The sequence below is a fragment of the Podarcis cretensis genome, assembly GCF_951804945.1.
Source record: "Podarcis cretensis genome assembly, chromosome: 2".
In the NCBI taxonomy this organism is placed as follows: Eukaryota; Metazoa; Chordata; class Lepidosauria; order Squamata; family Lacertidae; genus Podarcis; species Podarcis cretensis.
Genome location: NC_137171.1, coordinates 3,764,694 through 3,783,825, shown reverse-complemented (window position 1 = coordinate 3,783,825; position 19,132 = coordinate 3,764,694). Strand labels below are relative to the sequence as shown.

Below are 19,132 nucleotides of genomic sequence, written 5' to 3'. Positions count from 1 at the left end.
CTCAAGCAACGTAGGCAAGTGGTGTCAAATGGGCAAGCAGACACATGTGTTAAGATTTGTGCCATACTGGAAAGGGTTTATATGCAGGTTTCTGTAGCTATCTGCATTTTGTGTGCAACACAGGACTGCACGCATGTGACTTAGCCTAATGTGTTTTTCATATGTTTAGCGCAATCTTAATGTTTTTGTCAGCTTTGGCTTTTAAATACTACATGAAATGTGTTGATGGCTTACATATCAGTGATATTGCTCTTGTGAGCCACTTTGAGCATAATATGGAAAAGTGGCATATAAATAAACTTGATGATGACAGCGTCAGTGTTATTCGATGTGATCTACCTGCTACATGACCAGAATGTGACAAAAACAGTGCTTTTTTTCTAGAAAAAGAGGTGCTGGTACTCACCATTAAGTTGTTACAGTAAGTGCCACACTTTTTAACAACAAAAGAGAGATGCTGTTACTGCATACCATTGAGTTCCCGGGGGGGGGGGGGGGCGGGGGAGCACAGGAAAAAACCATCTCCAATCATGCTCCCTAGTACAGTGGTACCTCAGGTTAAGTACTGAATTTGTTCTGGAGGTCCGTACTTAACCTGAAACTGTTCTTAACCTGAAGCACCACTTTAGCTAATGGGGCCTCCTGCTGCTGCCGTGCCGCCGGAGCCCGATTTCTGTTCTCATCCTGAAGCAAAGTTCTTAACCTGAAGCACCATTTCTGGGTTAGCGGAGTCTGTAACCTGAAGCGTATGTAACCTGAGGTACCACTGTATTTTATTCAAGAAAGATGGGCCTCTAGCTTTCCTATCAGGAAGATGCAGAGGAGAGTGCAGCCTTGTTGCTCAAATTACCCCTAATCATTTGGCTGCTGGAAGCAATCAATCTAGGGACTTTCTCTTTGGCTGCTATGTTTTACCCTGAAGTACACAGTGTGGGCTGTAGACAGAAAGAGGAATACAGGGAAGAACAAGTCGTTCAGATATGACCCAGACAGCTATTAATTTTGCCGCCAGCAGGTTCTAGGAATAGGCAGACATCTTTGTAATAGTAATAACAAGTGGGACCTGCAGCAAAAAGTTGCAGTGTGAAATGTTCCTGCTCAGAGTTTCTCTTCACCCTTTCATGCCCTTTTCTCAAAGATTCCCACCCCATCCCATGCCACCATACTCAGCATTCTATGGCCATCTGAGATTCCTCACCTCACATTCTTTTAGAATCCTGCAAGTCTCTGAATTCCCTGGGAAAAGGTAATAACAGGTAAACCAATATGGATCCAGAGGAGCAGAGGTTGAGCCTACGCATATATCATTCTCTCTCCCCATCCCCATTCCATACTCCTAGGTCTCTCTTAAAAAACAGCCCTGAGAGGGGTGAAATCATTCAGACTTCTCTTGTTCCAAGGAATAAAATGGGTTAAAACAGAATACACGGCAGATGAAATTACCAAGTGCTCCATTTTCTTGCCAAGTTAGTTCAAATCATTGCCTCTTTCTTGCTGAAAGAGTTAGGCAGCCTGGGGACAGAGGGGGAGAGGGAACAGTTTTCAATGCAAAGGGGGAAATTTTGCTTGATATTCTCTCTCTTCCTCTCTCTCCACAGTGTGTCCTAAATCCAAGAGAGCTTTCTGCTCATTGACATTAGAAAAATTTTGAGATTTGTTGTTAGGCTGTGGGTGAATTTGAGCCTTTGGGACATATTTGTTTGGAAAGTTGTTGCCTGCCTCACAGATTAGGAAGACATTTTAGTGTGGTCAGATTGCTCAATTTTTAGATTTTGGAAACACAATCTAGACGTTTATTCCCCAACTTGGTGCACTCCAGATGCTTCCGAAACCCAATTCTCACCATCGCTGACTACTGGTCACAGAGGCTGGGGCTGATGGGATCTGGAGTCCAACATCTGGAGGGGCACCAGGTTGAGAAAGTCTCACCTGGCCAAGAGTCCCACTATTTTGCTCCTCCATGCTACTTTGGATGACCCCCCTTCCCCCCCCAAATGTCACAAAAGAAAAGCAAGGAAGCAGGAGAAAGGCAGAGAGGGAGCAGTCTCACTTGACATTTTCCAGAAACCTGGGGAAATGCTCTTAGATGCAATAGCAGACAACATTCCAATGCACACTGCTGGGAACATAGTCTGTAACAAGCAACACATCACAGAGCAACAGCACAGAACCAGTTCAAATGTGAGCAGGGGGATGGGGGCGTATATTGTGGTCTTCTTACATGTTGGAGTACCATCTGAGTATGCACAGAAGTCACTCATTTTAAAAAGTCGTGTCTCCCCGCCACCCATCAAAACTTTTCTCCTGCACATGGAAAACCGATGTGCCAAGAAAGCCAGCATAATAGCCTTCTCTCTGACATGTGAACTTTCCCATGTGCGGTGTTCACTATGAAACAGCTTAGTAAAACAATCCAGATTGCTCAAGCAAAACATCCAAACCATATGTTTCATATAAAGCCATTTCTTCTTAACCATGATGATAGTGATCAAGTTAAACTCAGAACATGGAGTGAAACCCATCAAGAGAGTCTCTTCAAGGTAAATATTTGGACAGTCTAGAACAACTCCACCCCAACCAACACCCACATCCAGCCAATAAAAGTGAAGAAGGGACAGCAGATTTTTGGAAGAGGGCATATATTTTATTCCAGCAGATCGCATCTCTAAATTACTTTTAAAACCCATCTGCTATTAAAGGTTGGTTGTTAGGCAGCAGTCCGATGAGCCAAGGCAGTTGCTGGGTGACAATCACATTGTGCCTTGTGCTTACCGGTGTTTAGTAAGTTTGCTTTACATGTTTCCTGCTCTTGGCTTTCAGGATAGGGCAGATTTGAGCTTTAAATAAATGAAGAAATAAATTCCATTCCTTTTCAGGGGCCATGTAAAGGCAGCATCTGCATCAGTCCCAAACCGTGGAAGAGATTCATCATGTTGCTTCAAGGGCTTCACAACATGTGCCTTGATGAATTGGTATGGTTTAAAACTAGCTTTGTGTCATTATTTTCAGTATGTTGTATTTTTTAGTAGCATCTGGGTGATTTATTTTGGCTTCCTGCTCACTGTAGGAGCAATAGTCTTGAAATATTTTCTCTGAAAGATACCATTTGAACCCTGCTAAATATTCTAGATATAAAGAAAAAACAAACTAAACTAAATCCTCACGTCTTTTTTAAAGACATGTCCAACAACATCTGGCGGGGCCCCTGGTTCTTCATTTCTGTGTTGTCAGAAGGATGACACACAGTCTTCTTTCACTGCAAGATACCCAATGAAGGAAGTTCTATTTTGGCCAGGAAGGAAGGGAAGGGTAGATTAGGCTTCTCAACTGTTTTCCTCTGATGTACCCCAGCTGGTATCCAGCACATATGGAAGATCCTGGGCTGAGTGGCCTATGTATCTAAAGCCAGCATAGCAACACTTCCATTTTTACATACTGTGCCACTGGGAGCTGTCTTAATACTAACCTATTGGCACCCAGTTGCCACCCCTTGCTGAGATTGTTGAAAACACACTGTTCATACAAAGCACAGCATTAAGAGGCAGGCACATGATGTGTGTAAGGAACGCAAGCTGCACAGAGAAAGGCATTAAATTATTAAAAGTCTGAGAAGCCTGCCTCCTGCTAAGCTATGAGTATTTAGAGGTCTAAGAACCTGAAAGCCGATTTCCTTCTGAAATTGTTTGGAGGATCAGAGTCAGAAGGGAACCCAGTTGCAAATGAACACAGGCATTGTCAATGGGCCACAAGGCTGCAGAAAATGCATTCATAAAGAGGAGGTTTAGATCAAGATTACAAAGGCTAGCAGTCCTTCTAAAATGCTCAATGGAGGAACAAATCCAGTGATTGTGTCCTGCCACGGATACCCAGCCTTGCGAACTAGGCACCTTTAGGTCAATAATTTCCGAAATTGATGATGAGCTGAGACAAATGGGGGGGTGCACACAAAAGTCTGAAAGTAGGTCACAGGTTTCTGGGCACACTGAGTGCAGCATGCTAGTTTCACAGGCCTTCATGATCAGATCAAAAACAAAGAAAGAAGTGGGTCACAAATATTCTCGTGAGGAAGCTGGTAAAATGTGGGTTGAACAAGGTAACTATTAGGTGGATTTGTAACTGCTTTACTGACTGAACCCAAAGAGAACTCATTAATGGTTCCTCATCATCCTGGAAAAAAGTGACAAGTGGGGTGCCACATTGTTCTGTCCTGGGCCCCTTTGTTGTTCAACATCTTTATAAATAAATTGGATGAAAGAATTGAGGGGATGCTCATCAAATCTGCTCATGACACCAAACTGGGAGGGGTAGCTAATGCCATAGAAGACAGATTCAGAATTCAAAATGACCTTAACAGATTGGATAATTGTGTCCAAGCTAACAAAATTAATTTTAATAGGGACAAATGCAAGGCTCTGCACTTAGGCAGGAAGAACCAGGTGCACAAATATAAGATGGCGGACACCTGGCTTACTAGCAGTACATGTTTAAAGGATCTAGGGGTCAAGCTTCACATGAGTCAACAGTGTGATGCAGCAGCAAAAAAAGAGCTAATGCTATTGTAGTCTGCATCAACTAAAGTATAGTATCCAGATCAAGGGAAGTAATAGTACCACTCTATTTTGCCTTGGTCAGATCACACCTGGAATACTGTGTCCAATTCAGAGCGCCACAATTTAAGGAGCATATCAACAGGTTAGAACGGGTGCAGAGGACAACGACTAAGATGATCAAGGGTCTAGAAGCCAAGCCTTACGAGGAATGGTTGAGGGAGTTGGAAAAGAGGAGACTGAGAGGAGATATGAAAACCGTCTTCAAATATCTGAAGGGCTGTCACATGGTAGATGAAGCAAACATGTTTTCTCTCGCTCTAGAAGGTAGGACTCAAACCAATGGATTCAAGTTTTGAATTAGATTTATATCAGTTCAACTGCCCTGGCTTTTCTCAAAGAATCCCAGGGAATGTAGATTTGGGTGGGCTGCTGACAACTCTTCCCCTGATTCATGAGCTACAGTTCCCAGGATTTCCCAAGGAGAGGGAAATGGCTGTTAAGTCAAGTTCTATTTTGGATGTGTGGATCTGCCCTTTGGAGGATCTTTGGGCAGCCATCAGCTCAGACTTACTTTGTTCCTTCTCACCTTCAAATATAAATGCCACTGCTTGTTTGTCAGTGAATTGTGTTTAGTGAGTCTCAATGCTTGTCATTTCAAGTCCCTGGTAAAGAACAAGGAGCAAGGAAGGGGCATGAGGAAAAAGAGTAAGGGTGACTTACAACAAAGCCAGAGGCTCAAGGAAAGGCTGGCACCAAGCTTCTGCCACAGACTTGTACTATGATACTGGGCAAGCCGCCTTGTGTGCCTCTTGGCCTTACTAAATGTGAATAAGTGTCCTGCTTTTGATAGAGGCTATGTATGAGCTTGTGCCATGCTCTAAGGCTCCTATGATTCAGAGGCATTACTTGGATTCAGTCAACAGAAGAGTGCTGCATTGTAGAGACTTGAGGAACTAGAAGGTTGCAAACTATTTTCTTGCTTACACACATAGCTTGTCACTGCAGAAAAGTCCTTCAAGAGCTTACAAGAACAAAGATTCTGACACCATATACTGGTAGTTTTCATTCCCCTTTTTTATATAACCTGGCATGAAATGTCTATAACTCAAAGTCCTTCACAGCCTCTCTACATACCACTTTAATTTACCGTCGTGTCTCATATGCTACATGTTATTGTACAATTGATTCTGACCTGTTCTTTTGTGGGGGTTTTGCAAGCTAAATTTACCTGTTAAAGTGAGAAAACTGGACTTTGCTGATGGAAAAAAGGTTTTGTAAAAGCAACCAGTATTTTTAAAATGTCTGGTAGTCAAGGATTTTTTGGCCTCTTGGGAAATTGAAGCCTCCAAGATGAACATTTAGCTGAACATCTAGGCTGCACCCACTGAAGCTAACGAGAGCCTGCTGATTTTGTAACAAGAAAGGAATCATAGCCACGAAACTGGTTGCTTCCGAAATTGCACTCCACTCCACAGGGTTTTGAGTCCCAACCCTGTAATGATGGGCCCATAATTACAACTAGGAGCCCATTATGGGTGATTTGAAACATCCGCTCAGTTCAGAACCTGCTTGGGTGTTGTTGCTTTTCCTGCATGGGAAAAGACCTTCTCCATTATCAGCAATCTGGCCCAGACCAATTTCAGCCAAAGATAAGCAAACCATCTGCATAGATCATGGGAAAGAAGAAATTTTTCAGGTAAAGAAAGGACTACTCTCTTTCCATCCCTAAATGTGAAGAGGCGTTCTTCTTCTACCCAAGATTTCTTTCCTACTTTCATTTTTAAGTGGAAAGGGACTAGGGAGAGAAATGTTTGTTGTTTTGACGGTAAGTGTAATAGCTTGGATTCAGCAAAATGCTCTTTTATGTGGGATGACAATTAAACCAGGAGAAAAAGCAAGAGACCACTTCCAAATCTTGAAGGAAAACAAGCAGAAATAAAGCAAGACTGGAAACAAAGTACATATGGACTGCAGTTGGATCTTTCTTCCATTTTTATTTAAAAAGAAAACCTAAAACTCAGTAACCAAGCATCAGGTTGGTACACAAACGGTTCAACAGAGATACGGTTTCTTTGCAAACTCTGTAGTAACTTCTTCTCACTCTCACTTTCTTTCTGTTTAAGGGGGTGGGGAGACATGTCAAGCTAATGACAGCAATCATTGAAAACTGTCACTGTGGAAGCCTATGTTTCTTTTCCACATAGTGGATGCAGCATCAAAAGACCTCACATAGCCAAGAGAAGTCACCATTCAGACACTACAAGCTCATCCACACTTTCACTTGACCCATATTTTGCTTGTATTGTGTACTTGCCCCAGGTCCAATAGCTTTTATCATTGTTCTGCGGCTGTGCCTTGAGAAAATCCGATCATACTCACTGAATTAAAGCTCAGTTAAGCAAAATCTATCTACAGATTTTCTGCACATCTGATAAGATCCGATTCAGCAAGTAAGATCGGATTTTTGCAAGGCACAGCAACAGAACAACAAGAAAAGCTTTCAGACCTGGAGAAATTAATCAGTACACAATACAATCAAAATATGGGTCAAGCAAACGTGTGGATGAGTCCTCCTGGAAATAATCAGGATTATTTCCATCCAATGGCAATGTTACAGATGTGCTTTTAGGTCCCTGCGGTTCCTGGAAAGGCACAGCACATTCCAAGCCGCACAGGGCCTTTTAGTCAGCTTTGCAGTTTCTGATTAGTAGGCCACTTGATGCTGAGCACATCTCTTGTTATGACTTGAATGGGGGAAGGAAGTCGGAGGTGGCGATGGTGTTATTTACAAAATTCCAATTCCCTTCAACCATAATTAAAAGGCTGCAATTCCCCAGGTACTATTAAAAAAGAGCTTGGCGTCTCAAAGCAACCTTGGAATTAACTTCCCAAATGCATAAATTCCTCAACATCCATACACAGTGTTGCTCCCCAACTGCATGACTAGAAGACAATAGACCTGGGTACAATTCTTGACTCCATCACTGACCTACATGATGACCTTTGAAAAATCCCTACTCTTCTCACCTATGCTCTATGAATCAGAGTTCTGGATATGAAGTCAGCCCGGGTGGTGCAGCTGCTAAGAGGGGCCCAGGTTCCAATTCCCATTCAGCCACTAAGTTCACTGGGCAATCTTCGGCCAGCCATACACTCTAAGCCTAACCTACGCTTACTTGGTTGCTGTGAGAATAAAGTAGGAAGGTATCACTGGATGCCACCCTGAGCTCCTTGGAGGAAAGGTGGAAAATGGATGTAATAAATAAGTGAAATGTTTGCTGCAGTTCCATAATAGCATTCTGAATGCCCATTATTGCCTATAGCTTAGTTCATCGTCACAGAGCTTCTGCTTTGGAACAACCCAAGGAATGTGAAAAGTAAAGACACAGGTGCTTGACTGGTCTGAGGCCTGTAGAAAAATGTGCAATGTTAAGAAACTCTAGTAAAATGGGGTGAATCTGGTAGTCAGTTGAGAATGTGAGTGAAGTTGTCCACATGCCAATTCCTTGGGGGGGGGGGGTAATTTCCTTAAGGGAAATGGCATTCGAAAATATGCAGCAGACCGAGTCACTGCAATCTTACAGTATGGAGAGCTATTTCTGGCTAGCTGCTTTGATGGCAACAAGAGGAGCAGGCATCCAGCTATATACAGGTGTTGTCATAAATGGGCCAACTCATCACCTTGGAAGCAAACAGATTGTCCATGGGATTTTTTAAAAAGTAGATAATACAAATTGAAACTGAAGAGCTGATGTAACTGTGATTGCTACTGTAGCACCTGAATTCTTTTGCACTGTAATCCTCACTGCCTCCAAAGTTGCGTGGTAGAGATACCACCCCTGCAGGCTAATTGGTTTCCCAAGGAATAAAGTAAATGGCACTGAGATCCTTAACATGCACACAACTGCACTGGCTGAAAACACATGACTACAGCATCTGCAAAGCCAGTATAAAAGCATCATGGCTTGCCAAGCTGATCTGGCACAGCCAAGAAGAAATGGTTGTCATCCACATGGCCTGTGTCCATAATAGAGGCACTGGTGTCATGCTGGGGCCTCCAATGATTTATTTCGGAAGTGGGATCACTCTTGGAGACTGCAACCTCCTGGTCAGGGAGCAGGGTTTCCAAATTTTTCTGCCTTGAAAAAGAGAAGTGGGAGGATCACTGTCCCAGAAAACCGAGCACTATAGTCTGGCTCTTCCAAGTCCTGCTAGTGCTCAGACCAGAGGAACTAGGAGAGCTAATGATGCAGACCCTTTCTAGGCTCACCGTGGGTGAGACGGGGGAACGCTCTGGCACCCTCAACTATTCCCCCGAGGCCTGGCAGTCCGAAAGCATGGCTAGGGACTTCCTCTGCATCCAGTCAGGACAAAAGTGGCTCATGGCAGTCAAAAGAGGAAGGTGTAGTGTTTCAGTGTGGCTGAGTCACTGTGTACTAGTAAAACATCTCACATTAAGGCCACACCTGCCTGCACAGTCACTTTCTCACGTGTCTGAGGCACATCCATGTTCCTCTGAAGTGCAGCTCTGCATTTCACATCACAACAAAAACATCTTGCAGTCATGGTCAAAACCAATGCCAGAACATAAGGAGAACCCTGCCATACCAAACCAGGGGCTTATATATTTCATCATCCTGTTTCCCACAGTAGCCAACCAGAAACCTTCAAAGAAGATGTCTCACTCTTCTTCCCTAGCAACTGGTACACAGAGCCATATGAGCTTTAATCGTGGAAGTACTAGAGAGCCATAAAGACTAATAGCGATTGATAGCCTTGCCCACTGTGAAGATGTCCAATCTCCTTTTAAAGTAATCCAAGCTGACAGTCGCCACCAAATACCATGGAAACAAGTTAGATATTTCAACTGTGTGCTACATCCTCTTTAGGAGTTCAGACAACTCTACTTGGAGATGCCCGGGAATGAAATTGGGACAATCTTCATGCAAAACTTGTGCTCTAGCACGGAGCAACATCCCTTCCCCAATGTTGCTTAACTGTTCAGCCAGAACAGGAAGTTAAACATTCCAGCAGCTCTTGTTCTCACATACTCATGCACAGGAAACTTTCTATGTTTCTGCTTTGGTGCTCTCCAGCGTAAATGGTGACCTGGGCAGGTACCTTTTCCCTAGGGTAGACTTGCACTCAACTGGGTAGACAGTGACAGCAACTCCACCACCCAAACTGATCCTACAATATTGCCTGCCCATAATACAGAATAGTGAGAAACCAGGCAGCGTTGTTGCTGCCCTGTGCTCATGTCCTGCGCGCAGGCTTCCTACAGAGGCAACTGGTTGGCCATTGTGAGAACAGGATGCTGCACTAGATGGGCCATTGGTCTCATCCAAGAGGGATCTTATTACATTCTTATAGACAGTGAAAAGGGCACATTCAATCCCTAATGCAAATCAACATGCTCCAACCATTTCTTCACTAGGAATTTATGCCTCTAGATCTTCCTTTAAATGCCTACCCCACCCTTTCAACATTTTCAAGGCAGCAGAATTAGATTGAATAATGCAGCAGATGTCCCACCAATGCCATGCACAGAAGGTTATTAATCACCTCAAGGACACATTTATATTTGTCCAAGGTCATCTGCAACTTATACAGCATCACCAAGTGATAGTCTTTCCCATCACTGCAGTGGACTGACTGCCTCAGATCAAAGGGAAAGCATTGGAAGGAAGGAAGCTGCTTCCATGCCCATTTCCAGGTTCAAAGGATTCAGACTATTTTTGTCTGGCATAAGAATGAAAGGAGGGAGGGAGGCAGCCTCTTGGAGAGAGAGAGTGGTGGAAACAAAAGCCTGAACTGAAAAGCAAGACAAGCAGGCCTCAAATATTGCTACCTATTCCTAAAATGATACATGGTGTATTAAGAGCCACTGGGAATGTTCAAGGCTGTGATGGCAGCAGAGCAGAGCCACTTTTTATAATGAGAGGCTGCCTCCAATTATGCCTAAAGTGAGTGTTAAAAAGCAAAAACGGTTCATGTGTGAAGGGTGCAGAATTCTCTACTTGTCTGTATCTTACCCCACTGCAGTCGCTCCCTCTCCAGATACTCACAGGAATGCACCCCACAGCCAGCTACTTCCATTATCAGCACCCAGCTAGAGATAAAATTTACCTGAGGGCACATTGTCTGCTGAAAGGTAAGCCAGGGATCATAGATCATAGAGTTAGAAGGGAGCACGGGGATCATACAGTAGTCCAACCCCCTGCAATGTAGCAATCTTTTGCCCAACCGGGGCTCAAACCCACAATCCTGAGATTAAGAGTCTCATGTGCTACTGACTTGAGCTAGCCTTTGTAATAGGGGGTGGTTCAGCAATGCCCCCATACCTTGCAGCGGCAGTGGTTTCCAGTGAGATCTCACCCAAATCTCACAAGAACTCACAAAGATCTTCGTGAGATCTTGAAAGATCTTGATGGAAGTTGGTGCCACTGCTGCTCGTGCTTCATGGACACCATCACACAACACAGGTACAGTGGGGGTGGCCCGTTCCCATTTTGCCTCCAGTGGGGAATCAGGATGTGCTGCCCCTGAATCTAGTATATCTGATCAAACAGGGTCATGTCCAGAGAGCAGCACTGGAAGACTCTGCTTCAGCTACATGATTTTTCAACTGTGGTGTACCACAAGCTATATTGCCCCAATGCTGTTTAACATCTGTATGAAGCCATTAACAGTTTGTGGACAAAGTCTCATCAATGTGCTGAGGACACACAGCTCTACTGGATGACGGCCATTAAACTGAATGTAAGCCCTGGGAAGACCAAGGAACTGGGGGTGGGTGGGTTCCCGTGTCTGGCATATTCACCAGTTCCCTGTTCTGGATAGGGCTGCACTCCCTCGATCCACCTTTGTCACTTGAAGCTCAATGGCCTCAGTGGCTTGGAGTGCCTTTTACCAGCTGCAGTTGTTACAGTAACTACAGCCGATAGCCTGGCCATGGTGATTCATGGATTGGGAATCTCAAGATTCAATTATTACAACATGCTTTATATGTGGGGCTACCCTTGGGCCTCATCAGAAGACTCTAGTTGGTGTCAAATGCTTCGGCTAGACTGCTGATAGAAACAGACTATTGCCAGCTCATAACTCCAATGTTCAAAAGTTTGCACTGACTGCCCATATGCTACCAAGCCAGGATCAAGGTTCTTGAATTAATTTACAAGGCTTTTAACAATTTGGGTCCAGGAAACTTCAAGGACCACCTAATCCCTTATACCCCTGCCAGATCACTGAGATCTTCAGGGGAGTCACTGTTAGTGATCCCCCATAGCTCAAATGCAGGGCTCATGACCACCAGGAGTTGTGTGTTCAGTATTTTGAGTCCAATTTTATGGAACACCTTTCTAGTTGAGGTCAGATAGGCCTACTGAACTTCAGGTGCCTACTGAAGAATTTGTTTTATCATTGCAGCAGGAATTTTAACTGAAGTTTGATTTTATAGTTTGAACTGACGTTTTACTTCTTGCATTGTAAACTGCTTAAGAGACCACTGTAGTTAAGCAGCTAAATAAATAAATGCCACTGCCTATGTCTCAAGGTCTCCCTTTATGACATCACTATCCTTGCCTGCCATGGAAAAAACCAAGCCTCAGACAACCAGCAGCACGTCCTTAAAGAAGAAGAACTCTACAGAGAATCCAGCCATGCCTGTGCTGCTTGCTCTGTTATGACTCATCCTTCCTCCCAGATGGCTTAGATATATATAAAAAAGTATTTTCTAAATCACTACCTTCAGACTGAGAAATAGAGACTATTTGGCCAACAATTGTACAGTACTAAAATAAATAATAAGAAGAAGCAAAAAACAACAATAATGCACACAAGTTACTTGAGGAATCTTAGATTTCAACATGTGGCTTATACTTGTCCTGACATTATGCAGCTTTCTGGAGAAAAAGCAAAAGGGGGAGGGCAGAGATAGACAGACAGACAGACAGAGACAGAGAGACACAGAGAGCATGCAGTACACAATGGAGCCTGGGTTCCTAAGAGCTACCTACAGGAACAGTGTTAAACACGGCCTGCACTGAGCTTTAAACAAAGGATAGCACAAAGTAGCTCAGGCTTCCACCCAAAAGCATGCACAAAGAAACAGCATAAAAAGCAGCTCTTTCGGAGCCACCTGCTCCACAAATCACTTTCAAGTGACTGAGCCACAAAGTTAGTCACTCCTACAAATCCGGTGTGGATCACTGAGGTTCCTCTGTCTATGGGGCAGCCAAACCACCAAGATCTGGACTGGATCCTATCCCTCCATGGACCATTGCAACCCCATCCTATTCAGGCCTCTCAAGAGGAGTCTACCCCACAACGTAAGAACCACTGAGAACGACTTGCCTCTTTCAAAGGCAAGTGCAGAATTTCACATGCCAGCCTCCCAGTTAGCAACCAAGAAAATTAGAAAACAAGGGCTTCTGGAATTGTTTTTGAATATTTATTTTTAAAATTTGCTGCCTCCTGCTATCCCATCCATCCAACAGCTCTGACCTTCTGCACAAGGGTGCTGAGACACATTAGGAAAGGATGGCTGAGAGGGTGTTAATTACTTTGTTTGATACAGGGAAAACCATAATGGGAGGATTCAGAAGATACCCTTCCTCTTCTGGTGAGGAACATTTGCAAAAGCTGTGAAAATTCCAGTTCCAATGGGAAGCTATACCAGTTAAATAGCTATCCTTTTCTTTTGTTCTCATTTGGGGCTTGTGTGCCAAACGACCATGTTCCTACCTAGTAGATAATGACTATTAAGAATTAGCATTTTTCTGTCCCACATATGCCAGAGATGTGGGTCATCTCCAGTTCGTAGCTGCTCAGCTGAGGAAGTGCGGGCACCATCACAGCTCTCCATTGAGGGGTGTGTGGCTGTGCACCGCTTAACGGAGATGTTTAAAGGACCACCCCCCTCGCCTCCAGCTTGCACAAGCCAGAGATGGGGCTGGGACTCCCTCAGACTCCTCTGTCGAGGGTCATGGGTGTGTGCCCCCACACCCATGGGGGGGCCAAGCAGGTGAACCCCCTGTGCCCGCAAAGGCGGAGGGAGCCTTGCCAAGGAGCCCCGAGGTCCCTGCCTGCTGCTTGCATGCCAGCGGCAGGGACCTCGGGACTTGCTCCATTGGGGGAAGAAGCCTTTCTGCCCTGCAGATGGGTGGCAGGCTAAGGCCAGCTGCATTGGCCTTAGCACCTCAGCTCCTGTGATGAGAACTGAGGCAGTTTCACCCCATGCCTCACTGGCTGGGTACAATACAGCTTGTTTCAACATCGTGGTTTATTGCCAAACCATGATGTTTGGCTGGTGATACATCATGATGCTGAAAACCTTTTAATGACTGACACTTTTAACCCTATTTGTATTAATTTGTGGTTTAAAAATTGTGTGCTGGATTTCTTCTTCTTTTGCAAACAACCCTGACCCTTCATCTGAATAAGAGAGCAGGGTGAATGTATTAAAATCAGAAACAAGAAAAACTGAAGAGGGCCCAAACACTTCTTCAGACCTCCCATAGAGTGAAGGTGCACCAAGCCCTTCTCTGTGCACGGAACCCACTGCTTAGGAGGAGCCTGCTTGGCTCTTTTCTACCAGGGATGGGGAAATCTGTGGCCCTCCAGATGCTGCTGGACCTCTCCTCTCTCATCCGCTTCATCCAGCATGGCCAAGGGTCAGGGATGGCAGGAGTTAGACTAGAGAGCTGTCTGGGGGCCCAGAGGTTCCCCAGTCCAGATTTAGATCAGCGAGTGTGTATGAAAGGTATTTTCCCAGATCCCTTTCTACATTGCTACTTACTCTGATGTAAGCTGCATTGTAAGGACTACGAACTACAGTGGTGCCTCGCAAGACGAAATTAATCTGTTCCGTGAGGCTCTTCGTATAGCGGTTTTCTCGTCTTGCGAAGCAAGCCCGTTGACAGCTTAGCGGATTAGCGCTATTAGCGGTTTAGCGGCTTTTAGCGATCAGCTGTTAAGCGGCTTATCAGCGGATCAGCTGATAAGCGGCTTAGCGGCTTAGGAAAAGGGGGGGGAGGGGAAAAAACCCGCAGGAACTCGCAAGACATTTTCGTCTTGCGAAACAAGCCCATAGGGAAATTCGTTTTGCGAAGCGCCTCCAAAACAGAAAACCCTTTCGTCTAGCGGGTTTTCCATCTTGCGAGGCGTTCGTCTTGCGGGGCACCACTGTAAAAGGTGGCCTATAAACAAGAATACAAAGAAATAAACCAAAAGTGGCATTAAACTTGTTTTCATTCACTAAGTAGAAGCTACAAGGGAATAGCATATAATGAAGAGGAAGGAATTCGATCCTCTGCTCCACTATGATCCCAATTAGTCCTGTTCTTCCCCTGCATTTACAATTTAATGCAGGAGGGAAACAGCCTTTAGCATGAGTAGAAGCCTTCTTTGCAGGGCATATAGCCACAGCAGGAGATCCAGATCAGGACTGCAGATAGGGAACCCACTGTGGTCCTGATCCGGAACAGCAGATCCACCTCCACAATGAGTAAATTTGCTGAGCATGTTTTTGCTTTCTTCCATTTAATAATAAAGTATTTCTCTTCACTAGGGACGCAGGTGGCGCTGTGGGTTAAAGCCTCAGCGCCTAGGGCTTGCCGATCGAAAGGTCGGCGGTTCGAATCCCTGCGGCGGGGTGCGCTCCCGCTGCTCGGTCCCAGCGCCTGCCAACCTAGCAGTTCGAAAGCACCTCCGGGTGCAAGTAGATAAATAGGGACTGCTTACCAGCGGGAAGGTAAACGGCGTTTCCGTGTGCGGCTCTGGCTCTGGCTCTGGCTCTGGCCAGAGCAGCGATGTCACGCTGGCCACGTGACCCGGAAGTGTCTCCGGACAGCGCTGGCCCCTGGCCTCTTAAGTGAGATGGGCGCACAACCCCAGAGTCTGTCAAGACTGGCCCGTACGGGCAGGGGTACCTTTACCTTTACCTTTTTATTTCTCTTCACTAAACTGCAATTTGTAAAACATAATGGATCTGGCACAAATTATTCTGGGATAAGCTGGTTCTAACCGCATTGTCTCACTGCTTAGCCCTACGACATCGGGAGAGCCTCAGGTGTGCATTCTGCCTAAGAAATATAAAAGGGAGAAGTGGCAACAGCTGAAGCCTCGCTTTAGAGACTGACTTAAACCCAGTTTCCCCTAACTAGGTCTGAGTCTAAAGCAAAGGAGACAGAAAACGTAAGCGGATAAGACTGTACTTGTGCAGATGCTTTGTTTGACAGATAAATGCAATAGAAAGATGCTGCCAAGAAGGAACATCACATCACTTAATCCATAAATTGCCTGGAAGGTGACTACCAAAGGAGGCGGTGTTAACTTGGCACTAACCTAACTTTTACCATAAAGTTTGCTGTAAAATAAATTCCAAATTGTATGGAATCTTTGAAATTCCACTTCTCCATTTCAGTGTTTAGATTATTTCAACTGTGCAACTTGCCATGAAGGAAGAGGCAGAAGACAGTCATGAGCAAGTGGCAGACAAGAGGCAAGATGGTCTAGCGAGCAGTGCTGGTCTCAAGAGACTGGGGGGGGGGGGCGGGAATCCTTATTCAGCCATTGTCTCCCTTTGTGACTAAGCCAATTGTTCAGCTTCCCCATTCAGCGGTTTTCCATCTGTATATTAAAGCGTAATAGCTTCACCTCAAGGGACAACATCTACCAAAGACAACATGCTGCCCCACCCTCCAATGCATCCCAAATTTTCGCTTGTTTCACTCAAGATTAATGATGATAAAATAAATGGTTGTCTTCTTAGTTAAAAGCTCCATTTTCTACAAATTTTTGCCAACTGAATAGTTACATTTTTACCATCTTAAAAACAGCAACAAGCCGGAAGGGTGTGAGGGTGGGAATCAACCACACAACATTTTTGTATGCAAAAGTAAATTGGTATATTAATCTAAAGGAATGTGTGTTTCCATGAGAGGAGGAGCCTGTTCATGAGAACTTCTATACAGCAAGCAGCAACTTACGGTGCAAGCTGAGAGAGATGTTGATGGTCCACTCCTCAACAAATCCCTTGAGATTGGGGATCTTAGCACATTTCAGGATAGTTTGGGAAGAGCTGTCACCAACATGGACCCAGCAGACTGTGTCTTCTCTGTAGTTGAAATCCATGGCTGTGGTCTGCTTGGTGCTGGTGGGAGTGATGTTAGGGACAGACCCACCATTCAGGAAAGTAGCCATAATGTTCTGAGAGTTGGCAATGAGTAGGATTGGAGGTCGATCTACTGGTTCTGTCGAAGAAACAGAGTTGCCAAAGATGAAACAAGGATTAGGCACCCAGCTGCACATCTTTCTTAAAGGACCTACTCATTTTAGGATGAGGTCCAGCAAATGCACTAGCCAAGGGGCACCCCCAGGTAACAAAGTATGAGAATGCACAAAATGTGTCAATTCCTCATCTGTAATATGTCAAAGAAACATGTAAAAAGGGGAGGAGAGACAGGCTGTGTGATGGGGCAGTTTGTCCCGCTATCATACTGCCCAGCACCAAGTGAAAAAGCATTCACACTCAAGTGAGTTGTTTGCATTGCCCTGCACAAAAAGCAAATAACTGTAGATGTGCACTTGCACTGTGACTTTGTATGTAGATTGTGTGCAAAATGTGGGGGTAAAGAGCATTTCTGGCCCTAAATTACACTCTGTGGGTCCCCAAGGAATCAAGCTGGCAACATCCTTTATGAGAGCCAACATGAGATGACTGGCATCCCAAAACATTTGTGAGGTCTTCCAAACTGTGCTCCACTAATCAGAAAATATGGTGAGCACAGTAAAAGTGCTTTGTAGAGTGCAAACCAGGCCACCACTGCTTGCCCACAAGACAGAAAACCACAAGGCTGAGGGAAAATGACTGATTTGCTTACCATTCTTAGCTTTGCAGGATTTGTGATCGGGCTGGAGCAGATATCCTTCAACACAGCTGCAAACATAGGAACCATGGTGGTTGGTGCAGGTTTGGCTACAAGTGCCGTAATTAGTGCACTCATCAATATCTGTGAAGAAGAATGAGAAACTAATCACTAACCTGTTAGATATCTAATATATCTCAGTAAAATGCTGCTGTGGAAGTGCATGAATGGAGTTGAAAGACAAGGATTTAAAAAACCAAAACATTGAGATAAAAAAGTACATGCTCACTTCCTCCAAGGGCACAATACACTGGGGACACTGTCCTGTACAGGCCACTCTGAAATGAATGAAAGCTCCCCATGAGAAAAGGAGTTTGCATTTCCATGTGAAAAGATCATATACCGAATAACTGATTTTGCCATAACTTGCAAGCCCCAAAAATGAAACATTTCTTAACACCCAGCTTGTAAGTGCTGTGCCTGTATCACTCTTGAATTATTAGATGCATACCTATCTCATACCTGTTTCTACCTCTGCCCCCCAAAAAATGTTCACAAAGTGAAAGTGACATATAGCTGACATACTGAAAGTGACACCAATATAACGCTCTTGTTCATCACAATTAAAAGCCTGACAGCGTAAGTTATGTACTGAGAGCCATCTAATTGCTATGGAAAATCTGGATCTAGACTCCAGGACTCCGAACTGACAGCTAACAGCACTAGCTCATTATTTCATGGTATCTCTCAAGCTTGACATTTCTTCTGCTTCGTGTGAAGGCAAAAAGTCCAGACACAATCATTTTAAAAGCCACAACACAAATTAGTCTACCATGAATTCCTACTGAAAATAAAAATGATTGGAGGAGGGGAAAGGAGATGGGGGAGAGGGAGGGAGGGAGGGAGGGGAAGAGAAGAACAGGGAGAAGCAACACTGTCTATCAGAGAAAATACAATAGATATAGACCAAACATATGTTTTTCCTCCTTAGAAGCTGCTGTCAGATGCCTGTCTTCTGCACTCTCTCCTGTTCCGTATTACGGCCGCCACCTACCTTTGCAGCTTTTCCCATCTTCTGCCAGCTGGAAGGTACTGTTGCAATAGCACTCTGGGCCATTCAGAGTCCGGGCACAATGGTGCTTGCATCCCATCTCTGTGCAGTTTTTGTAGAACTCTAAAGAAACAAGGGGGGGGGGGAATGGCATCAGTTGGCTGCTGGGAAGGTGATTTAGATTTGAACAGGTTGGGGGAACCTGTGGCTCACTTGATGTTGCTGCACTACAACTCCCATTTTCCCTGGCCATCAGATGGGACTGATGGGAGTGAGTCCAACAAACACCTGGAGGGCCACAGGTTTCCTACCCCTGGATTGGAGATTTCAGGGACATATAAAACCTAGAGTAGTGAACAAATTCACTGGATATTTCTTCTGCATTAATATTCACGCATGGCACAAATAGTTGTGCAAGAAGCTACAAGGCTCATGTAGAAATCTTCCTATTGGGTTTTGTTACATGTGCATCAGTTTTAACCTAAGGTTCCCTCCTAAGTCAGGCAGGTGTACAGCAAAGAGTGAGTCTTGCTTCTTCAAATTAGTTTGATATTTAGGAACCTCTTAAGAAATGCAAAATGCTATGCTCCAAATGAATCCAGTCCCTCTCATATTCAAAAGGTTTGCAGCAATGCAACTCAACAGTTCCATTTCAAAGACGT

At 44.6% G+C, this 19,132-nt stretch overlaps 1 protein-coding gene across 5 annotated transcripts in view; it reads right to left on the bottom strand.

Annotated features, from left to right (window-relative positions):
- LRP1 (LDL receptor related protein 1) overlaps window positions 1–19,132 on the bottom strand; it is a 317,944-nt gene that overhangs the window by 170,561 nt on the left and 128,251 nt on the right. For all 5 annotated transcript variants that reach the window (XM_079967068.1, XM_079967067.1, XM_079967069.1 and 2 more), the window contains 3 exons: window positions 18,474–18,593; window positions 17,435–17,563; window positions 16,541–16,804 (listed from right to left, as the gene is read on the bottom strand). In XM_079967068.1, coding sequence (XP_079823194.1) covers window positions 16,541–16,804; window positions 17,435–17,563; window positions 18,474–18,593 — 513 coding nt within the window. The remainder of the gene's footprint in view (window positions 1–16,540; window positions 16,805–17,434; window positions 17,564–18,473; window positions 18,594–19,132) is intronic.